Below are 22,400 nucleotides of genomic sequence, written 5' to 3' on the forward strand. Positions count from 1 at the left end.
GACAGTCACCAGTCACTCCCCACTATAACAGGCTGAGGTAGAGTCACCAGTCACCAGGTGCTCTCCACTATAACAGGCTGAGGGACAGTCACCAGGTGCTCTCCTCTATAACAGGCTGAGGTAGAGTCACCAGTCACTCTCCACTATAACAGGCTGAGGGACAGTCACCAGGTGCTCTCCACTATAACAGGATGAGGGACAGTCACCAGTCACCAGGTGCTCTCCACTATAACAGGCTGAGGTACAGTCACCAGGTGCTCTCCACTACAACAGGCTGAGGTAAAGTCACCAGTCACTCTCCACTATAACAGGCTGAGGTACAGTCACCAGTTGCTCTCCACTATAACAGGCTGAGGGACAGTCACCAGGTGCTCTCCTCTATAACAGGCTGAGGGACAGTCACCAGGTGCTCTCCACTATAACAGGCTGAGGGACAGTCACCAGTCACCAGGTGCTCTCCACTATAACAGGCTGAGGGACAGTCACCAGTCACCAGGTGCTCTCCACTATAACAGGCTGAGGTACAGTCACCAGGTGCTCTCCACTACAACAGGCTGAGGTACAGTCACCAGGTGCTCTCCACTATAACAGACTGAGGTAGAGTCACCAGTCACTCTCCACTACAACAGGCTGAGGTAGTGTCACCAGTCAAGGGTGCTCTCCACTATAACAGGCTGAGGGACAGTCACCAGTCACCAGGTGCTCTCCACTATAACAGGCTGAGGGACAGTCACCAGTCACCAGGTGCTCTCCACTATAACAGGCTGAGGTACAGTCACCAAGTGCTCTCCACTATAACAGGCTGAGGGACAGTCACCAGTCACCAGGTGCTCTCCTCTATAACAGGCTGAGGGACAGTCACCAGTCGCTCTCCTCTATAACAGGCTGAGGGACAGTCACCAGTCACCAGGTGCTCTCCACTATAACAGGCTGAGGGACAGTCACCAGGTGCTCTCCACTATAACAGGCTGAGGGACAGTCACCAGTCACCAGGTGCTCTCCACTATAACAGGCTGAGGGACAGTCACCAGTCACCAGGTGCTCTCCACTATAACAGGCTGAGGTACAGTCACCAGTCACCAGGTGCTCTCCACTATAACAGGCTGAGGTACAGTCACCAGGTGCTCTCCACTATAACAGGCTGAGGGACAGTCACCAGTCACCAGGTGCTCTCCTCTATAACAGGCTGAGGGACAGTCACCAGTCACCAGGTGCTCTCCTCTATAACAGGCTGAGGGACAGTCACCAGTCACCAGGTGCTCTCCACTATAACAGGCTGAGGGACAGTCACCAGTCACCAGGTGCTCTCCACTATAACAGGCTGAGGTACAGTCACCAGGTGCTCTCCACTATAACAGGCTGAGGGACAGTCACCAGTCACCAGGTGCTCTCCACTATAACAGGCTGAGGGACAGTCACCAGTCACCAGGTGCTCTCCTCTATAACAGGCTGAGGGACAGTCGCCAGTCACCAGGTGCTCTCCACTATAACAGGCTGAGGGACAGTCACCAGTCACCAGGTGCTCTCCACTATAACAGGCTGAGGGACAGTCACCAGTCACCAGGTGCTCTCCACTACAACAGGCTGAGGTACAGTCACCAGGTGCTCTCCTCTATAACAGGCTGAGGTAGAGTCACCAGTCACCAGGTGCTCTCCACTATAACAGGCTGAGGGACAGTCACCAGGTGCTCTCCACTACAACAGGCTGAGGTACAGTCACCAGTCACCAGGTGCTCTCCACTATAACAGGCTGAGGGACAGTCACCAGGTGCTCTCCACTACAACAGGCTGAGGGACAGTCACCAGTCACCAGGTGCTCTCCACTATAACAGGCTGAGGGACAGTCACCAGTCACCAGGTGCTCTCCTCTATAACAGGCTGAGGGACAGTCACCAGGTGCTCTCCACTATAACAGGCTGAGGTAGAGTCACCAGGTGCTCTCCACTATAACAGGCTGAGGGACAGTCACCAGTCACCAGGTGCTCTCCACTATAACAGGCTGAGGTACAGTCACCAAGTGCTCTCCACTATAACAGGCTGAGGGACAGTCACCAGTCACCAGGTGCTCTCCTCTATAACAGGCTGAGGGACAGTCACCAGTCGCTCTCCTCTATAACAGGCTGAGGGACAGTCACCAGTCACCAGGTGCTCTCCACTATAACAGGCTGAGGGACAGTCACCAGGTGCTCTCCACTATAACAGGCTGAGGGACAGTCACCAGTCACCAGGTGCTCTCCACTATAACAGGCTGAGGGACAGTCACCAGTCACCAGGTGCTCTCCACTATAACAGGCTGAGGGACAGTCACCAGGTGCTCTCCACTACAACAGGCTGAGGGACAGTCACCAGTCACCAGGTGCTCTCCACTATAACAGGCTGAGGGACAGTCACCAGTCACCAGGTGCTCTCCTCTATAACAGGCTGAGGGACAGTCACCAGGTGCTCTCCACTATAACAGGCTGAGGTAGAGTCACCAGGTGCTCTCCACTATAACAGGCTGAGGGACAGTCACCAGTCACCAGGTACTCTCCTCTATAACAGGCTGAGGGACAGTCACCAGTCGCTCTCCTCTATAACAGGCTGAGGGACAGTCACCAGTCACCAGGTGCTCTCCACTATAACAGGCTGAGGGACAGTCACCAGGTGCTCTCCACTATAACAGGCGGAGGGACAGTCACCAGTCACCAGGTGCTCTCCACTATAACAGGCTGAGGGACAGTCACCAGTCACCAGGTGCTCTCCACTATAACAGGCTGAGGTACAGTCACCAAGTGCTCTCCACTATAACAGGCTGAGGGACAGTCACCAGTCACCAGGTGCTCTCCTCTATAACAGGCTGAGGGACAGTCACCAGTCGCTCTCCTCTATAACAGGCTGAGGGACAGTCACCAGTCACCAGGTGCTCTCCACTATAACAGGCTGAGGGACAGTCACCAGTCACCAGGTGCTCTCCACTATAACAGGCTGAGGTACAGTCACCAGTCACCAGGTGCTCTCCACTATAACAGGCTGAGGTACAGTCACCAGGTGCTCTCCACTATAACAGGCTGAGGGACAGTCACCAGTCACCAGGTGCTCTCCTCTATAACAGGCTGAGGGACAGTCACCAGTCACCAGGTGCTCTCCTCTATAACAGGCTGAGGGACAGTCACCAGTCACCAGGTGCTCTCCACTATAACAGGCTGAGGGACAGTCACCAGTCACCAGGTGCTCTCCACTATAACAGGCTGAGGTACAGTCACCAGGTGCTCTCCACTATAACAGGCTGAGGGACAGTCACCAGTCACCAGGTGCTCTCCACTATAACAGGCTGAGGGACAGTCACCAGTCACCAGGTGCTCTCCTCTATAACAGGCTGAGGGACAGTCGCCAGGTGCTCTCCACTACAACAGGCTGAGGTAGAGTCACCAGGTGCTCTCCACTACAACAGGCTGAGGGACAGTCACCAGGTGCTCTCCACTATAACAGGCTGAGGGACAGTCACCAGTCACCAGGTGCTCTCCTCTATAACAGGCTGAGGTAGAGTCACCAGGTGCTCTCCACTATAACAGGCTGAGGGACAGTCACCAGTCACCAGGTGCTCTCCACTACAACAGGCTGAGGTATAGTCACCAGGTGCTCTCCTCTACAACAGGCTGAGGTAGAGTCACCAGGTGCTCTCCTCTACAACAGGCTGAGGTAGAGTCACCAGGTGCTCTCCTCTACAACAGGCTGAGGTAGAGTCACCAGGTGCTCTCCTCTACAACAGGCTGAGGTAGAGTCACCAGGTGCTCTCCTCAATAACAGGCTGAGGGACAGTCACCAGGTGCTCTCCACTACAACAGGCTGAGGGACAGTCACCAGGTGCTCTCCACTATAACAGGCTGAGGTAGAGTCACCAGTCACTCTCCACTATAACAGGCTGAGGGACAGTCACCAGTCACTCCCCACTATAACAGGCTGAGGTAGAGTCACCAGTCACCAGGTGCTCTCCACTATAACAGGCTGAGGGACAGTCACCAGGTGCTCTCCTCTATAACAGGCTGAGGTAGAGTCACCAGTCACCAGTCACTCTCCACTATAACAGGCTGAGGGACAGTCACCAGGTGCTCTCCACTATAACAGGATGAGGGACAGTCACCAGTCACCAGGTGCTCTCCACTATAACAGGCTGAGGTACAGTCACCAGGTGCTCTCCACTACAACAGGCTGAGGTAAAGTCACCAGTCACTCTCCACTATAACAGGCTGAGGTACAGTCACCAGGTGCTCTCCACTATAACAGGCTGAGGGACAGTCACCAGGTGCTCTCCTCTATAACAGGCTGAGGGACAGTCACCAGGTGCTCTCCACTATAACAGGCTGAGGGACAGTCACCAGTCACCAGGTGCTCTCCACTATAACAGGCTGAGGGACAGTCACCAGTCACCAGGTGCTCTCCACTATAACAGGCTGAGGTACAGTCACCAGGTGCTCTCCACTACAACAGGCTGAGGTACAGTCACCAGGTGCTCTCCACTATAACATTACCCACAACCCTATAACAGACTGAGGTAGAGTCACCAGTCACTCTCCACTACAACAGGCTGAGGTAGTGTCACCAGTCACCAGGTGCTCTCCACTATAACAGGCTGAGGGACAGTCACCAGTCACCAGGTGCTCTCCACTATAACAGGCTGAGGGACAGTCACCAGTCACCAGGTGCTCTCCACTATAACAGGCTGAGGTACAGTCACCAAGTGCTCTCCACTATAACAGGCTGAGGGACAGTCACCAGTCACCAGGTGCTCTCCTCTATAACAGGCTGAGGGACAGTCACCAGTCGCTCTCCTCTATAACAGGCTGAGGGACAGTCACCAGTCACCAGGTGCTCTCCACTATAACAGGCTGAGGGACAGTCACCAGGTGCTCTCCACTATAACAGGCTGAGGGACAGTCACCAGTCACCAGGTGCTCTCCACTATAACAGGCTGAGGGACAGTCACCAGTCACCAGGTGCTCTCCACTATAACAGGCTGAGGGACAGTCACCAGGTGCTCTCCACTACAACAGGCTGAGGGACAGTCACCAGTCACCAGGTGCTCTCCACTATAACAGGCTGAGGGACAGTCACCAGTCACCAGGTGCTCTCCTCTATAACAGGCTGAGGGACAGTCACCAGGTGCTCTCCACTATAACAGGCTGAGGTAGAGTCACCAGGTGCTCTCCACTATAACAGGCTGAGGGACAGTCACCAGTCACCAGGTGCTCTCCACTATAACAGGCTGAGGTACAGTCACCAAGTGCTCTCCACTATAACAGGCTGAGGGACAGTCACCAGTCACCAGGTGCTCTCCTCTATAACAGGCTGAGGGACAGTCACCAGTCGCTCTCCTCTATAACAGGCTGAGGGACAGTCACCAGTCACCAGGTGCTCTCCACTATAACAGGCTGAGGGACAGTCACCAGGTGCTCTCCACTATAACAGGCTGAGGGACAGTCACCAGTCACCAGGTGCTCTCCACTATAACAGGCTGAGGTACAGTCACCAAGTGCTCTCCACTATAACAGGCTGAGGGACAGTCACCAGTCACCAGGTGCTCTCCTCTATAACAGGCTGAGGGACAGTCACCAGTCGCTCTCCTCTATAACAGGCTGAGGGACAGTCACCAGTCACCAGGTGCTCTCCACTATAACAGGCTGAGGGACAGTCACCAGGTGCTCTCCAATATAACAGGCTGAGGGACAGTCACCAGTCACCAGGTGCTCTCCACTATAACAGGCTGAGGGACAGTCACCAGTCACCAGGTGCTCTCCACTATAACAGGCTGAGGTACAGTCACCAGTCACCAGGTGCTCTCCACTATAACAGGCTGAGGTACAGTCACCAGGTGCTCTCCACTATAACAGGCTGAGGGACAGTCACCAGTCACCAGGTGCTCTCCTCTATAACAGGCTGAGGGACAGTCACCAGTCACCAGGTGCTCTCCACTATAACAGGCTGAGGGACAGTCACCAGTCACCAGGTGCTCTCCACTATAACAGGCTGAGGTACAGTCACCAGGTGCTCTCCACTATAACAGGCTGAGGGACAGTCACCAGTCACCAGGTGCTCTCCACTATAACAGGCTGAGGGACAGTCACCAGTCACCAGGTGCTCTCCTCTATAACAGGCTGAGGGACAGTCGCCAGTCACCAGGTGCTCTCCACTATAACAGGCTGAGGGACAGTCACCAGTCACCAGGTGCTCTCCACTATAACAGGCTGAGGGACAGTCACCAGTCACCAGGTGCTCTCCACTACAACAGGCTGAGGTACAGTCACCAGGTGCTCTCCTCTATAACAGGCTGAGGTAGAGTCACCAGTCACCAGGTGCTCTCCACTATAACAGGCTGAGGGACAGTCACCAGGTGCTCTCCACTACAACAGGCTGAGGTACAGTCACCAGTCACCAGGTGCTCTCCACTATAACAGGCTGAGGGACAGTCACCAGGTGCTCTCCACTACAACAGGCTGAGGGACAGTCACCAGTCACCAGGTGCTCTCCACTATAACAGGCTGAGGGACAGTCACCAGTCACCAGGTGCTCTCCACTATAACAGGCTGAGGGACAGTCACCAGTCACCAGGTGCTCTCCACTATAACAGGCTGAGGGACAGTCACCAGTCACCAGGTGCTCTCCACTATAACAGGCTGAGGGACAGTCACCAGTCACCAGGTGCTCTCCACTATAACAGGCTGAGGGACAGTCACCAGGTGCTCTCCTCTATAACAGGCTGAGGTAGAGTCACCAGTAACTCTCCACTATAACAGGCTGAGGGACAGTCACCAGTCACCAGTCACTCTCCACTATAACAGGCTGAGGTACAGTCACCAGTCACCGGGTGCTCTCCACTATAACAGGCTGAGGGACAGTCACCAGTCACCAGTCACTCTCCACTATAACAGGCTGAGGTAGAGTCACCAGGTGCTCTCCACTATAACAGGCTGAGGTAGAGTCACCAGGTGCTCTCCACTATAACAGGCTGAGGTAGAGTCACCAGGTGCTCTCCACTACAACAGGCTGAGGGACAGTCACCAGGTGCTCTCCTCTATAACAGGCTGAGGGACAGTCACCAGTCACCAGGCGCTCTCCACTATAACAGGCTGAGGGACAGTCACCAGGTGCTCTCCACTATAACAGGCTGAGGTACAGTCACCAGTCACCAGTCACCAGGTGCTCTCCACTATAACAGGCTGAGGGACAGTCACCAGTCACCAGGTGCTCTCCACTATAACAGGCTGAGGGACAGTCACCAGGTGCTCTCCACTACAACAGGCTGAGGGACAGTCACCAGGTGCTCTCCACTACAACAGGCTGAGGGACAGTCACCAGGTGCTCTCCACTATAACAGGCTGAGGGACAGTCACCAGGTGCTCTCCACTATAACAGGCTGAGGTAGAGTCACCAGGTGCTCTCCACTATAACAGGCTGAGGTAGAGTCACCAGGTGCTCTCCACTATAACAGGCTGAGGTAGAGTCACCAGGTGCTCTCCACTATAACAGGCTGAGGTAGAGTCACCAGGTGCTCTCCACTATAACAGGCTGAGGTAGAGTCACCAGGTGCTCTCCACTATAACAGGCTGAGGTAGAGTCACCAGTCACCAGTCACCAGGTGCTCTCCACTATAACAGGCTGAGGTAGAGTCACCAGGTGCTCTCCACTATAACAGGCTGAGGGACAGTCACCAGGTGCTCTCCACTATAACAGGCTGAGGTAGAGTCACCAGTCACCAGGTGCTCTCCACTATAACAGGCTGAGGGACAGTCACCAGGTGCTCTCCACTATAACAGGCTGAGGGACAGTCACCAGTCACCAGTCACCAGGTGCTCTCCACTATAACAGGCTGAGGGACAGTCACCAGTCACCAGTCACCAGGTGCTCTCCACTATAACAGGCTGAGGGACAGTCACTAGGTGCTCTCCACTATAACAGGCTGAGGGACAGTCACCAGTCACCAGTCACCAGGTGCTCTCCACTATAACAGGCTGAGGTAGAGTCACCAGGTGCTCTCCACTATAACAGGCTGAGGTAGAGTCACCAGGTGCTCTCCACTACAACAGGCTGAGGGACAGTCACCAGTCACTCTCCACTATAACAGGCTGAGGGACAGTCACCAGGTGCTCTCCACTATAACAGGCTGAGGTAGAGTCACCAGGTGCTCTCCACTATAACAGGCTGAGGTAGAGTCACCAGGTGCTCTCCACTATAACAGGCTGAGGGACAGTCACCAGGTGCTCTCCACTATAACAGGCTGAGGTAGAGTCACCAGGTGCTCTCCACTATAACAGGCTGAGGTAGAGTCACCAGGTGCTCTCCACTATAACAGGCTGAGGGACAGTCACCAGGTGCTCTCCACTATAACAGGCTGAGGGACAGTCACCAGGTGCTCTCCACTATAACAGGCTGAGGTAGAGTCACCAGGTGCTCTCCACTATAACAGGCTGAGGGACAGTCACCAGGTGCTCTCCACTATAACAGGCTGAGGTAGAGTCACCAGGTGCTCTCCACTACAACAGGCTGAGGTACAGTCACCAGTCACCAGTCACCAGGTGCTCTCCACTATAACAGGCTGAGGTAGAGTCACCAGGTGCTCTCCACTATAACAGGCTGAGGTAGAGTCACCAGGTGCTCTCCACTATAACAGGCTGAGGGACAGTCACCAGTCACCAGGTGCTCTCCACTATAACAGGCTGAGGTAGAGTCACCAGGTGCTCTCCACTATAACAGGCTGAGGGACAGTCACCAGTCACCAGGTGCTCTCCACTATAACAGGCTGAGGTAGAGTCACCAGGTGCTCTCCACTATAACAGGCTGAGGTAGAGTCACCAGGTGCTCTCCACTATAACAGGCTGAGGTAGAGTCACCAGGTGCTCTCCACTATAACAGGCTGAGGGACAGTCACCAGGTGCTCTCCACTATAACAGGCTGAGGTAGAGTCACCAGGTGCTCTCCACTATAACAGGCTGAGGTAGAGTCACCAGGTGCTCTCCACTATAACAGGCTGAGGGACAGTCACCAGGTGCTCTCCACTATAACAGGCTGAGGTAGAGTCACCAGGTGCTCTCCACTATAACAGGCTGAGGTAGAGTCACCAGGTGCTCTCCACTATAACAGGCTGAGGTAGAGTCACCAGGTGCTCTCCACTATAACAGGCTGAGGTAGAGTCACCAGGTGCTCTCCACTATAACAGGCTGAGGTAGAGTCAGGTGAATCTATCCCCTATCCCTCTCTCTGTCTGTGTCCCAAACGGTACCCTATGCCCTTCATAGTGCACTGCTTCATAAAGTGTATAGTTGAAGTCGGAAGTTTACATACACCTTAGCCAAATACATTTAAACTCAGTTTTTCACAATTCCTGACATTTAATCCGAGTAACAATTCCCCATTTTAGGTCAGTTAGGATCACCACTTTATTTTAAGAATGTGAAATATCAGAATAATAGTAGAGAGAATTATTTATTTCAGCTTTTATTTCTTTCAGCACATTCCCAGTGTGTCAGAAGTTTACATACACTCAATTAGTATTTGGTAGCATTGCTTTTAAATTGTTTAACTTGGGTCAAACGTTTTCGGGTAGCCTTCCACAAGCTTCCCACAATAAGTTGGGTGAATTTTGGCCCATTCCTCCTGACAGAGCTGGTGTAACTGAGTCAGGTTTGTAGGCCTCCTTGCTCGCACACCTCTTAGCAGTTCTGCCCACAAATGTTCTATAGGATTGAGGTCAGGGCTTTGTGATGGCAACTCCAATACCTTGACTTTGTCGTCCTTAAGTCATTTTGCCACAACTTTGGAAGTATGCTTGGGGTCATTGTCCATTTGGAAGACCCATTTGCGACCAAGCTTTAACTTCCTGACTGATGTCTTGAGATGTTGCTTCAATATATCCACATAATTTTCCTTCCTCATGATGCCATCTATTTTGTGAAGTGCACCAGTCCCTCCTGCAGCAAAGCACCCCCACAGCATGATGCTGCCACCCCCGTGCTTCACGGTTGGGATGGTGTTCTTCGGCTTGCAAGCATTCCCCTTTTTCCTCCAAACATAACGATGGTCATTATGGCCAAACAGTCATCAGACCAAAGGACATTTCTCAAAAAAGTACGATGTTTGTCCCCATGTGCAGTTGCAAACCGTAGTCTGGCTTTTTTATGGCGATTTTGGAGCAGTGGCTTCTTCCTTGCTGAGCGGCCTTTCAGGTTATGTCGATATAGGACTCGTTTTACTGTGGATATAGATACTTTTGTACCCGTATCCTCCAGCATCTTCACAAGGTCCTTTGCTGTTGTTCTGGGATTGATTTGCACTTTTCGCACCAAAGTACGTTCATCTCTAGGAGACAGAACGCGTCTCCTTCCTGAGCGGTATGACGGCTGCGTGGTCCCATGGTGTTTATACTTGCGTACTATTGTTTGTACAGATGAATGTGGTACCTTCAGGCATTTGGAAATTGCTCCCAAGGATGAACCAGACTTGTGGAGGTCTACAATCTTTTTTCTGAGGTCTTGGCTGATTTCTTTTGATTTTCCCATGATGCCAAGCAAAGAGGCACTGAGTTTGAAGGTAGGCCTTGAAATACATCCACAGGTACACCTCCAATTGACTTAACTGATGTCAATTAGCCTATCAGAAGCTTCTAAAGCCATGACATCATTTTCTGGAATTTTCCAAGCTGTTTAAAGGCACAGTCAACTTAGTGTATGTAAACTTCTGACCCACTGGAATTGTGATACAGTGAATTATAAGTGAAATAATCTATCTGTAAACAATTATTGGAAAAATTACTTGTGTCATGCACAAAGTAGATGTCCTAACTGACGTGCCAAAACTATAGTTTGTTAACAAGAAATTGTGGTTGAAAGAATGAGTTTTAATGACTCCAACCTAAGTGTATGTAAACTTACGACTTCAACTGTACACAGGGGAATAGGGTGCCATCTGGGACATAGCCAAGTCTGTCTTCTCTGAGCCGTGTGTCCATAGGCTGACCCTGCATGGTTAGTCTGTCTTCTCTGAGCCGTGTGTCCATAGGCTGACCCTGCATGGTTAGTCTGTCTTCTCTGAGCCGTGTGTCCATAGGCTGACCCTGCATGGTTAGTCTGTCTTCTCTGAGCCGTGTGTCCATAGGCTGACCCTGCATGGTTAGTCTGTCTTCTCTGAGCCGTGTGTCCATAGGCTGACCCTGCATGGTTAGTCTGTCTTCTCTGAGCCGTGTGTCCATAGGCTGACCCTGCATGGTTAGTCTGTCTTCTCTGAGCCGTGTGTCCATAGGCTGACCCTGCATGGTTAGTCTGTCTTCTCTGAGCCGTGTGTCCATAGGCTGACCCTGCATGGTTAACTATTCATCATTCTAAAGACCGACGGGAAATATGCTGACACACACAAGACAACCATTCCAGACTCTAGGAGTTGGGGCCATATGAATCAAGAGTCTTAAGTGGTCTAGGATCAGTTTTGCCTTTTCAATTCCAATAAATAAGATGACATGGACAGGAAGGACCTGATCCTAGCTCAGCACTACTGTGAGGAGCTTGATTCATTCCGTACATACAGGCCCTGGACCAGAGTAAAAAACAGAGTCTCTATAGGATTCAATACTACATTTAACAGTTTTCCTGATAATAAACTTCCATTACATTGGTGGATTCAAATCAAATCCATTTTATTTGTCACACGCGCCGAATACAACAGGTGTAACCCTTAGAGTGAAATGCTTACCGACAAGCTCGTAATCAACAACGCAGTTTAAAGAAAAATAAGAGTCAAGAAAATATGTACTAAATATACTAAAGTTAAAAAAAGTAACACAATAAAATAACAATAATGAGGCTATATAGAGGGGGTACCGGTACAGAGTCAATGTTAGTCGAGTATACTACATTTAACAGTTTTCCTGATAATAAACGTCCATTACATTGGTGTTCATAACCACAGAGAAACAATATAATCCTGTTGTCGTCTCACCTGAACTCCCCAGCTGTTTATAGAACCTGTACTCCAGGTGAAGCTGTGGGGCCCGGGACTTGATGGGCTCCTGGAAATGAGATAAACATGATGAGGGTTAGAGGTCAAACAGCATGATGAAGGTTAGAGGTCAAACAGCAGCATGATGAGGGTTAAAGGTCAAACAGCATGATGAAGGTTAGAGGTCAAACAGCATGATGAGGGTTAAAGGTCAAACAGCATGATGAAGGTTAGAGGTCAAACAGCATGATGAAGGTTAAAGGTCAAACAGCATGATGAGGGTTAAAGGTCAAACAGCATGATGAAGGTTAGAGGTCAAACAGCATGATGAAGGTTAGAGGTCAAACAACATGATGAAGGTTAGAGGTCAAACAGCATGATGAAGGTTAGAGGTCAAACAGCATGATGAAGGTTAGAGGTCAAACAGCATGATGAGGGTTAAAGGTCAAACAGCATGATGAAGGTTAGAGGTCAAACAGCATGATGAAGGTTAGAGGTCAAACAGCATGATGAAGGTTAGAGGTCAAACAGCATGATGAAGGTTAGAGGTCAAACAGCATGATGAAGGTTAGAGGTCAAACAGCATGATGAAGGTTAGAGGTCAAACAGCATGATGAAGGTTAAAGGTCAAACAGCATGATGAGGGTTAGAGGATAACCTCATCACAGGAAAGAGACTGTGTGAATCATCTTTATACAGCAATCGATGCCAATAGCTCAGTTGGTGGGTGAATGTGTGTGTAGGACTAAGCACGGGTGTGGGGTTCAGGGCCACACGGGGGTTGAGTCAGTCATTCATGACACTCACATCTCTCCACACAGCGAACAAGCAAACCACAGAGGAGAGGGCTTTCTGAGCAAGCGTGTGTAAACCAAAAACCAACAAGCCAAAACCAACAGATTGCATTTAAACCAACAGGACGTTGTGAACAGCTAGCCCGGAGCGGAAAGGGAGGACAAGAGGTTTGCTCCGAGCAGAACTCGGCTAGGTGAAGTGAACGTCTGTGCCTCGCATAATCCCTTAGTACTGTTTGTCCATCTTGAGACGCCGTAGCCAAAAAAGAGTCCGAATGGATCTAAAATAAATCTGTCATTCATTTTGAGGTTTTTCCCCCGAGGATGTTTTAGTTGCTCAGTTTGACATCTAAGGTATTTGGTGCAGTATTTCTCAAGTTAAAACATTTTCATGAAAACGAGTCGTCTCTTGTTTAATGACAACAAAGACTTTATTGAAGAATCTCTACTGTTGACCAATCACCAACACAGGAGCGTAGACTTCGGCTACCGAACTTCGGCTTGCCTCGAGAAAAAATGTAATGTGCACGAACAGCTGAAAAAATGGATGGGAAGCATTCGGGAAGACTTTAGGTCTACATGTTCTAACTCCTACCCTGCCCTTCTACAGAGGAAATGGATGGGAAGCATTCGGGAAGACTTTAGGTCTACATGTTCTAACGCCTACCCTGCCCTTCTACAGAGGAACATGCTCGTAGGCTAGATAACGCCATGCCACGCTCCCGTCTCTCCCAGGTCCTGTGTTTCCAAGGTCCTGTCTTGTACAACATATCAATCTCCCTCCTGTCTCTCCCAGGTCCTGTCTAGTACAACAGATCAACCACCCTCCCGTCTCTCCCAGGTCCTGTCTAGTACAACAGATCAAGCAATAGGACTCCAGACTGAATCTGAAGACTAATTTCCCGAAGGTCCTGTCTCTCCCAGGTCCTGTCTAGTACATCGGACCAACCACCCTCCTGTCTCTCCCAGGTCCTGTCTCTCCTAGGTCCTGTCTTGAACAACAGACCAACCACCCTCCTGTCCCTCCCAGGTCCTATCTTGTAAAACAGATCAACCACCCTTTGGTCTCTCCCAGGTCCTGTCTCTCCTAGGTCCTGTCTTGAACAACAGACCAACCACCCTCCTGTCTCTCCCAGGTCCAGTCTCTCCCAGGTCCTGTCTCTCCCAGGTCCTGTCTCTCCCAGGTCCTGTCTTGAACAACAGACCAACCACCCTCCTGTCTCTCCCAGGTCCTGTCTCTCCCAGGTCCTGGCTCTCCCAGGTCCTGTCTCTCCCAGTAAAGTACTAGCTATTCTATATTCGCTACATACAGCTCAACATTATGGGTCCGTTCCAGATACAACTAGTTCAGAAACTTATTATAGAAGTGAATCAGAGGCTCAGTTGGAGTAGGAGTCCTGTTTACTGTACAGCTCAACCTTATGGGTACGTTCCAGACCAGACACACAATCTGTGCAGGCCTGCCCACTACAGAGAGATCAGGCCTGCCCACTACAGAGAGATCAGGCCTGCCCACTACAGAGAGATCAGGCCTGCCCACTACAGAGAGATCAGGCCTGCCCACTACAGAGAGATCAGGCCTGCCCACTACAGAGAGATCAGGCCTGCCCACTACAGAGAGATCAGGCCTGCCCACTACAGAGAGATCAGGCCTGCCCATTACAGAGAGAAGTGTGTTGATGTCCATCTCAGGGTGGAATGACATCAACACGGTATAACAAATTCTGAACTGGGCAGCTAACTGAAATAGGCTACCTGAAAGGCTACCTAGGTCAGTTAGCTACCTGAAAGGCTACCTAGGTCAGTTAGCTACCTGAAAGGCTACCTGGGTCAGTTAGCTACCTGAAAGGCTACCTAGGTCAGTTAGCTACCTGAAAGGCTACCTGGGTCAGTTAGCTACCTGAAAGGCTACCTGGGTCAGTTAGCTACCTGAAAGGCTACCTAGGTCAGTTAGCTACCTGAAAGGCTACCTGGGTCAGTTAGCTACCTGAAAGGCTACCTGGGTCAGTTAGCTACCTGAAAGGCTACCTGGGTCAGTTAGCTACCTGAAAGGCTACCTGGGTCAGTTAGCTACCTGAAAGGCTACCTAGGTCAGTTAGCTACCTGAAAGGCTACCTGGGTCAGTTAGCTACCTGAAAGGCTACCTGGGTCAGTTAGCTACCTGAAAGGCTACCTAGGTCAGTTAGCTACCTGAAAGGCTACCTAGGTCAGTTAGCTACCTGAAAGGCTACCTAGGTCAGTTAGCTACCTGAAAGGCTACCTGGGTCAGTTAGCTACCTGAAAGGCTACCTGGGTCAGTTAGCTACCTGAAAGGCTACCTAGGTCAGTTAGCTACCTGAAAGGCTACCTAGGTCAGTTAGCGGCCCAGCACAGAATTTGTTTATATGGAAGACCTTTTAATTCAAACCTGGACCTCCAAGCCAGTTCTACTGCATTTTTTCATGCGTCCCCTCTAATCAGGGACTGATTTAGACCTGGGACATCAGGTGGGTGCAATTAATTATCAGGTATAACAGAAAACCAGCAATACTCTGGCCCTCGTAGGGCAAGATTTGAATACCCCTTCCTCATCTCAACAACAGGTAGTGAGTCAGCCACCCAAACCTCTGGGACAGTTTAGTGAGATAGAGTACCTGATAGCTTAGTCTCTGCTAAATGGAATATAGTATTATGTGAGTGATACATACCCTCTGTGATATTTGAGGTAACGTAAAGCTGCTGCACTAGGCTGAGACCAGCCGGCCATATGTAACCTGCTCTCCACGCCGCTCATTCACAAAACAATTTAGTAAGTGGTATTAAGGAGCTGGAATCTGTAATGCATGCATGTTCTATTTCATAATGAATTATATAACGATAATCTGTTTGAGGCAAATCCATCCCTCCGACCAACCACACTCATGAAAAGGGCGCCCCATATACTGGCGTCTTGCCGAAAATGGTAGAACTCTATTTGTGTTTTATAACTGTTTTTATCATAGGCCTCCCCTTAAAGAGACCCTAACTCACAGGCCTCTAGATATAGCCTCTAAATCATTTTTTTTACAAAATAGTTGAAGAAGCAGGTGCAGTGGCTGATGGGGGAAACAGATCTGGCACTAAGAACAGTCTGTAGATCATCTTGACCATTTGGGACCCCTTGGCTATTTCGCTGAGGACAGATTATAGCCAAGACTTAATCAATATTTTGTTTTCTCTCATTTACATTGACGTCATTTAGCAGACGCTCTTATCCAGAGCGACTTACAAATTGGTGCATTCACATTATGATAGCCAGTGGGACAACCACTTTACAATTTATTTATTTTTTATAATTTTTTGATTCTAGAGTATATTTGTAATTTTCATTTGTTTTATATATATATATATATATATATATATATATATATATATATAATTATTTTTATTATTATTATTTTTTTTTTAAATATCTTTAATTTTTTATTATAATAATATTTTTTTTATTATTATGTTTATTTTGTATATGGATATAACCTCTGTGTGATGGGATTGTGAACACAAATGACCATAACATGCCTGCATACAGCCTACATACAGAGTGGAATTCACTCTGGCCATCTACTCCGATTTCAGAGCCCTCTCGTCTGAGTGTGCCAGAGCGCAGAATAACTGATGAATTTACGAACACGCAAAACCTGTTAAATATGACCAGTGTCAGTAAAAATTCGCAAAAAAAAACATAATTAAATTGTTGCCAGCAGCACAGTTACAGTCACCAACGCTCTGGATAACGTGAAAACAGCCTAACCAACTCTGCTAGGGCGAGTAAAATGGTCAGATTGAGGTGTCTGGAAGTAGCTAGCAAGCTAGCCAGTTAGCTTGGGTGCTTGACGCCGTTGTGAGGTCAGAACGCTTGGATCAACCCTACTCCTCGGCCAGAGCGTCCAGTGTGCTCTCTAAATGCTCAGAGAGCGAAACGCTCTGAATCTACGGACAATCTGCCAACCCTCTGAATTTAAGAACATCCATAGCGCACGCACACTGGCACTCCAGAGTTAATTTACGAACGCACCCTAAATATCTCGATTTGTTGCGAACTTTAAAATAATTCACAGAGGGGATCGAACTTGAACATACTAAACTCACTTTAGAGACCAAAACGGCTATAAAAAAAAAAAGTTATTTAAATACGGTAGCTTAGTGGTTAAGAGCGTTGTGCCAGTAACCGAAAGGTCGTTGGTTCTAATCCCCGAGCCGACTAGGTGAAAAATCTGTCGATGTGCCCTTGAGCAAGGCACTTACATTTACATTTTAGTCATTTAGCAGACGCTCTTATCCAGAGCAACTTACAGTTAATACATTTTTTTTATACTGGCCCCCCCATGGGAATCGAACCCACAACCCTGGCGTTGCAAACGCCATGCTCTATCAACTGAGCTACATCCCTGCTGGCCATTCCCTCCCCTACCCTGGACGACGCTGGGCCAATTGTGCGCCGCCCATGAGTCTCCCGGTCGCGGCCAGCTGCGACAGAGCCTGGATTCGAACCAGGATCTCTAGTGGCACAGTTAGCACTGCGATGCAGTGCCTTAGACCACTGCGCCACTCAGGAGCTCACTTAACCCTAATTGCTCCTGTAGGTCGCTCTGGATAAGAGCGTCTGCTAAATGACTAAAATGTAAAATTGTAAAAAGGCTTTCCAGGGCAGACCAGGGCTTTTGTCACCGCTAGGTTGCTATGCAGTAGTCGACCAGCAGAGCTTGTGACGCTCCAGACCGGACACTGGGGACCTGCTAAAAACCTCCAGGCTTCCGTCATAAGACTATTTAAATGTAATAAAACAATTATCATAACTACAGGGGCCAATTTGGAAAAACAAATCCCTTGTGAATCTTCCTCTGGAATAATGCACATGCAGGGGTAATAATTACATAACCAACGTTTAATACTAAGTCCTGTCTGAATAGGGCTGAAGGCTCCAAAAACACCCAAAAACGTCCTTTTAGAAACGCCTCTCAGGTCTTTAGATGTTGTACATATGAAATTGTGAAATTATATTCAAATTTGTTCGACTCGAGCGGTTTCAAAATAAAATTTTATTTGTCACATGCGCCGAATACAACAGGTGTAGTAGACCTTACAGTGAAATACTTACTTACAAGCCCTTAACCAACAATGCAGTTTTAAGAAAGAATACCACAAAAAAAAAAGAAATCACACCAAGAATACAATACAAAATAATAAGAAATAAAAGTTACAAATAATGAAAGAGCTGGTAGGGGAAAGCACTCGATTATACAACATGTAAAGACCTGCATCACTATACTGAGAGCGTTGCCATGTAAAGACCTGCATCACTATACTGAGAGCGTTGCCATGTAAAGACCTGCATCACTATACTGAGAGCGTTGCCATGTAAAGACCTGCATCACTATACTGAGAGCGTTGCCATGTAAAGACCTGCATCACTATACTGAGAGCGTTGCCATGTAAAGACCTGCATCACTATACTGAGAGCGTTGCCATGTAAAGACCTGCATCACTATACTGAGAGCGTTGCCATGTCATACTGCAGAACGAGAAAGGCTATTGGTGAATAAAACTAACCAAGTGAAAAAGGGTCATTAAATACAGTGGTCAGGTCTTATAGACTGGCTGGTTGGTTGTTTAGCAAAACAACTATGCATTGGGTATAATTTGCAAAAAAGTGGGCATGTCCAGTGTTGCCAACTCCTCAGTAAGGAAGGCAGCTATTGGCTGTCCTAAACGTCGCTAAATGACGTCATCACCTAATTTGCATAATTGGTCATGTGCATGTAATTGTGATGGACGCTGTAGGAGAGAGGAGGAATAACGTTGTGGGGGTGGGGTGGGACGAGGCTGACTTTATGACCAAAATTATCCTATTTACACTTTGTAGTCAATTGACACTAGAATGAATATTTCTGACTCCGTTTAAAACCATAGAAGTTGGCTCTAAGGGGCAGCTGACCTTTAAGGACTGCCTTTAAAAGGTGATGTGTAATGTGTGGTCGTGTAACCTCATTTACTCACCAGTTTGATGACCACGTATTAATTAGTGCACAGGGGTCGCGTTAATGCAGAATTCTGCGTTTTTTAAAACAAAAAACAGAACGCCAATTATTATTTTTCTCATTCTGAAAATGCAGGTAACTTGTTATATTTAAATAGACTCGCTGTGATTATTAGAAACATCTCATCCATCCTCCAAACCACTCTCTCTCTCTCGCTCTGTGGGGAGGGTGTATTTGGCGGAAGTCACTGTTAGTGGCACTTGGAATGTGTTCCCAGCTCACGCTGTGGTCCCTCCTGGTGTCCAGCGTTACCGCTGAAAAGGGGATTAGGTTGCAAGAACTGAAAAGAAACTCTCCTGCATAGGCAGTGATCACCTAGAGACACTAATGACAATATCAAATGGGGGGCACCGGAGTCCCGACACGTTGACTTTGCTAGGGTCACGCACCACTTTTGGCCAGGGTGGTGAAATTAGAAAATAAACAGCAACCCGAGGGAGGGAGATGAGGAAGTAAGATAAGCTAAGTGCGCATATTTTATGTTGACAATGTTTGCAATGTGACCGTTTTCACACTAGTTTGTTGGCTGGAGTTCGAACCAGAGTTGGATTATTTGTTGCATTGTGGTTACAATGAAGAATGTGAAAGAATGATATCAGAATACTATAAATATTTAATTAATTGGACGCGTGTTGCAAGCGTGTCATTATTCCAACGCACTTATAGCGTTCATATTTCATCAACACTGTCGACTAGGCTAGGCTACATATTACGGCTATGATATCGTTCAGATTAATGATTATTGTTTGAGATTATAATTACATAGGTCCCGTGTAGCTCAGTTGGTAGAGCATGGCGCTTGCAACGCCAGGGTTGTGGGTTCGATTCCCATGGGGGGCCAGTATGAGTCGCTCTGGATAAGTGTCTGCTAAATGACTAAAATGTAAAAATAGGGTAAAGAACTAACGCTCTTGAACTGACCCGTATTATCCTGCATTCTAGAACACTGAGTGGACCCATGTATTTATTGTCTGTGTTTAATTTGAACACAGGTGAAATCTATTAAAAAGACAGATTTTTGGAGGGTCTGTGTTTTGAAAATGCAGATTGTTGACCCCTAGTCTACTGCTTAACCTCATGTTTATATCATATTACTAATGTATAGTCTGGTTTAACCTCATGTTTATATATTACTACTAATGTATAGTCTATCGTTTAATCTCATGTTCATATAATGTTATAGAATTAGGTCCACTCACCAGTTTGATAGCTACATATTCATTAGTGTACAGGTTCTTCCCCAGACGAAGCTCTCCAAAGTTCCCACAGCCGATCTTCTTCCCGACCCGGAAGTTAGGGCCCACCATGAGCACCCCAGAGTTGCTCCCCGAGCTGCGACTGCCATGGCCCGACCGGCTCCCTCCAGTCTTCGACATCCTCTTCCCTTCCTCTGCCTCCCCCTTTCCTCCGCCTCCTTCTCTCTTGTCAAAGTCCATAAGCTTGTGGTACCCCGGCCTCTCCACGATTACTCCGCTGCCATGCAGTCCTCAGAGCCGACAAAACATCCACGGGACCGGAGGGGGCGTGAGGGGAACGGAGAGGTGGAGAGAACCAGGTCACCACAGAGCGCAGGGCTAGTACTGAATGTGTGAGTGGGAATATACTCTTTATGAGGCCTACGGACTTCAACGGTTGAGCTGATAACTACTAATCAAGTTAGCAACAGTGAGGGTAGAGCGTAAAGATCAGGTGAACTGATGAACCATCCTCTTCTGTGGGTTTGGGGCTCTCTCTCTCTCTGCTCCAATCACCACCAGCATCAAAGCTGCATCTCAACCTAGGACTGGACTTGCAGGCTCACACTAAGGAATGAAGAGAGCCTATCCTAGCTAAAGGAAGGAAGCCTATCCTAGCTAAAGGAAGGAAGCCTATCCTAGCTAAAGGAAGGAAGCCTATCCTAGCTAAAGGAAGGAAGCCTATCCTAGCTAAAGGAAGGAAGCCTATCCTAGCTAAAGGAAGGAAGGAAGCCTATCCTAGCTAAAGGAAGGAAGCCTATCCTAGCTAACGGAAGGAAGCCTATCCTAGCTAAAGGAAGGAAGCCTATCCTAGCTAAAGGAAGGAAGCCTATCCTAGACGCCTATCCTAGCTAAAGGAAGGAAGGAAGCCTATCCTAGCTAAAGGAAGGAAGCCTATCCTAGCTATAGGAAGGAAGGAAGCCTATCCTAGCTATAGGAAGGAAGGAAGCCTATCCTAGCTAAAGGAAGGAAGCCTATCCTAGCTAAAGGAAGGAAGCCTATCCTAGCTAAAGGAAGGAAGCCTATCCTAGCTATAGGAAGGAAGGAAGCCTATCCTAGCTAAAGGAAGGAAGCCTATCCTAGCTAAAGGAAGGAAGGAAGCCTATCCTAGCTAAAGGAAGGAAGCCTATCCTAGCTATAGGAAGGAAGGACGCCTATCCTAGCTATAGGAAGGCAGGAAGCCTATCCTAGCTAAAGGAAGGAAGGAAGCCTATCCTAGCTAAAGGAAGGAAGGAAGCCTATCCTAGCTATAGGAAGGAAGGAAGCCTATCCTAGCTAAAGGAAGGAAGCCTATCCTAGCTAAAGGAAGGAAGCCTATCCTAGCTAAAGGAAGGAAGCCTATCCTAGCTAAAGGAAGGAAGCCTATCCTAGCTAAAGGAAGGAAGCCTATCCTAGCTAAAGGAAGGAAGCCTATCCTAGCTAAAGGAAGGAAGCCTATCCTAGCTAAAGGAAGGAAGGAAGCCTATCCTAGCTAAAGGAAGGAAGCCTATCCTAGCTAACGGAAGGAAGCCTATCCTAGCTAAAGGAAGGAAGCCTATCCTAGCTAAAGGAAGGAAGCCTATCCTAGCTAAAGGAAGGAAGCCTATCCTAGCTAAAGGAAGGAAGCCTATCCTAGCTATAGGAAGGAAGGACGCCTATCCTAGCTAAAGGAAGGAAGCCTATCCTAGCTAAAGGAAGGAAGCCTATCCTAGCTAAAGGAAGGAAGCCTATCCTAGCTATAGGAAGGAAGGACGCCTATCCTAGCTATAGGAAGGAAGGAAGCCTATCCTAGCTAAAGGAAGGAAGGAAGCCTATCCTAGCTAAAGGAAGGAAGGAAGCCTATCCTAGCTAAAGGAAGGAAGGAAGCCTATCCTAGCTATAGGAAGGAAGCCTATCCTAGCTAAAGGAAGGAAGGAAGCCTATCCTAGCTAAAGGAAGGAAGGAAGCCTATCCTAGCTAAAGGAAGGAAGCCTATCCTAGCTAAAGGAAGGAAGCCTATCCTAGCTAAAGGAAGGAAGGAAGCCTATCCTAGCTAAAGGAAGGAAGCCTATCCTAGCTAAAGGAAGGACGCCTATCCTAGCTATAGGAAGGACGCCTATCCTAGCTAAAGGAAGGACGCCTATCCTAGCTATAGGAAGGAAGCCTATCCTAGCTATAGGAAGGAAGGAAGCCTATCCTAGCTAAAGGAAGGAAGCCTATCCTAGCTAAAAGGAATGAAGGTGCTCCTAGCTCCTGGCTATGTGATTGATGTGGGCGTCGTCCTCCAGCGCCCCCTCCTGGTGAGGTTGTGAAGGTGCAGTCATTCCCAGAGGTATGATACACCTGGTGGAGCAGTGGTCCGAGACGGGCTAACACAACAGCTCTTCACCTGGGGG

At 48.7% G+C, this 22,400-nt stretch overlaps 1 protein-coding gene across 6 annotated transcripts in view; it reads right to left on the minus strand.

The window, feature by feature from the left end:
• The window catches only part of LOC311099109 (casein kinase I-like), a 59,385-nt gene that overhangs the window by 25,375 nt on the left and 11,610 nt on the right, over positions 1–22,400 (minus strand). For all 6 annotated transcript variants that reach the window (XM_084139744.1, XM_084139745.1, XM_084139743.1 and 3 more), the window contains exons 2-3: positions 20,011–22,393; positions 11,962–12,031 (exon numbers count right to left, since the gene is read on the minus strand). In XM_084139744.1, coding sequence (XP_083995870.1) covers positions 11,962–12,031; positions 20,011–20,247 — 307 coding nt within the window. In that variant the 5' untranslated portion in view covers positions 20,248–22,393. The remainder of the gene's footprint in view (positions 1–11,961; positions 12,032–20,010; positions 22,394–22,400) is intronic.

This window comes from Coregonus lavaretus, assembly GCF_964263955.1.
Source record: "Coregonus lavaretus genome assembly, chromosome: 23".
NCBI lineage: Eukaryota > Metazoa > Chordata > Actinopteri > Salmoniformes > Salmonidae > Coregonus > Coregonus lavaretus.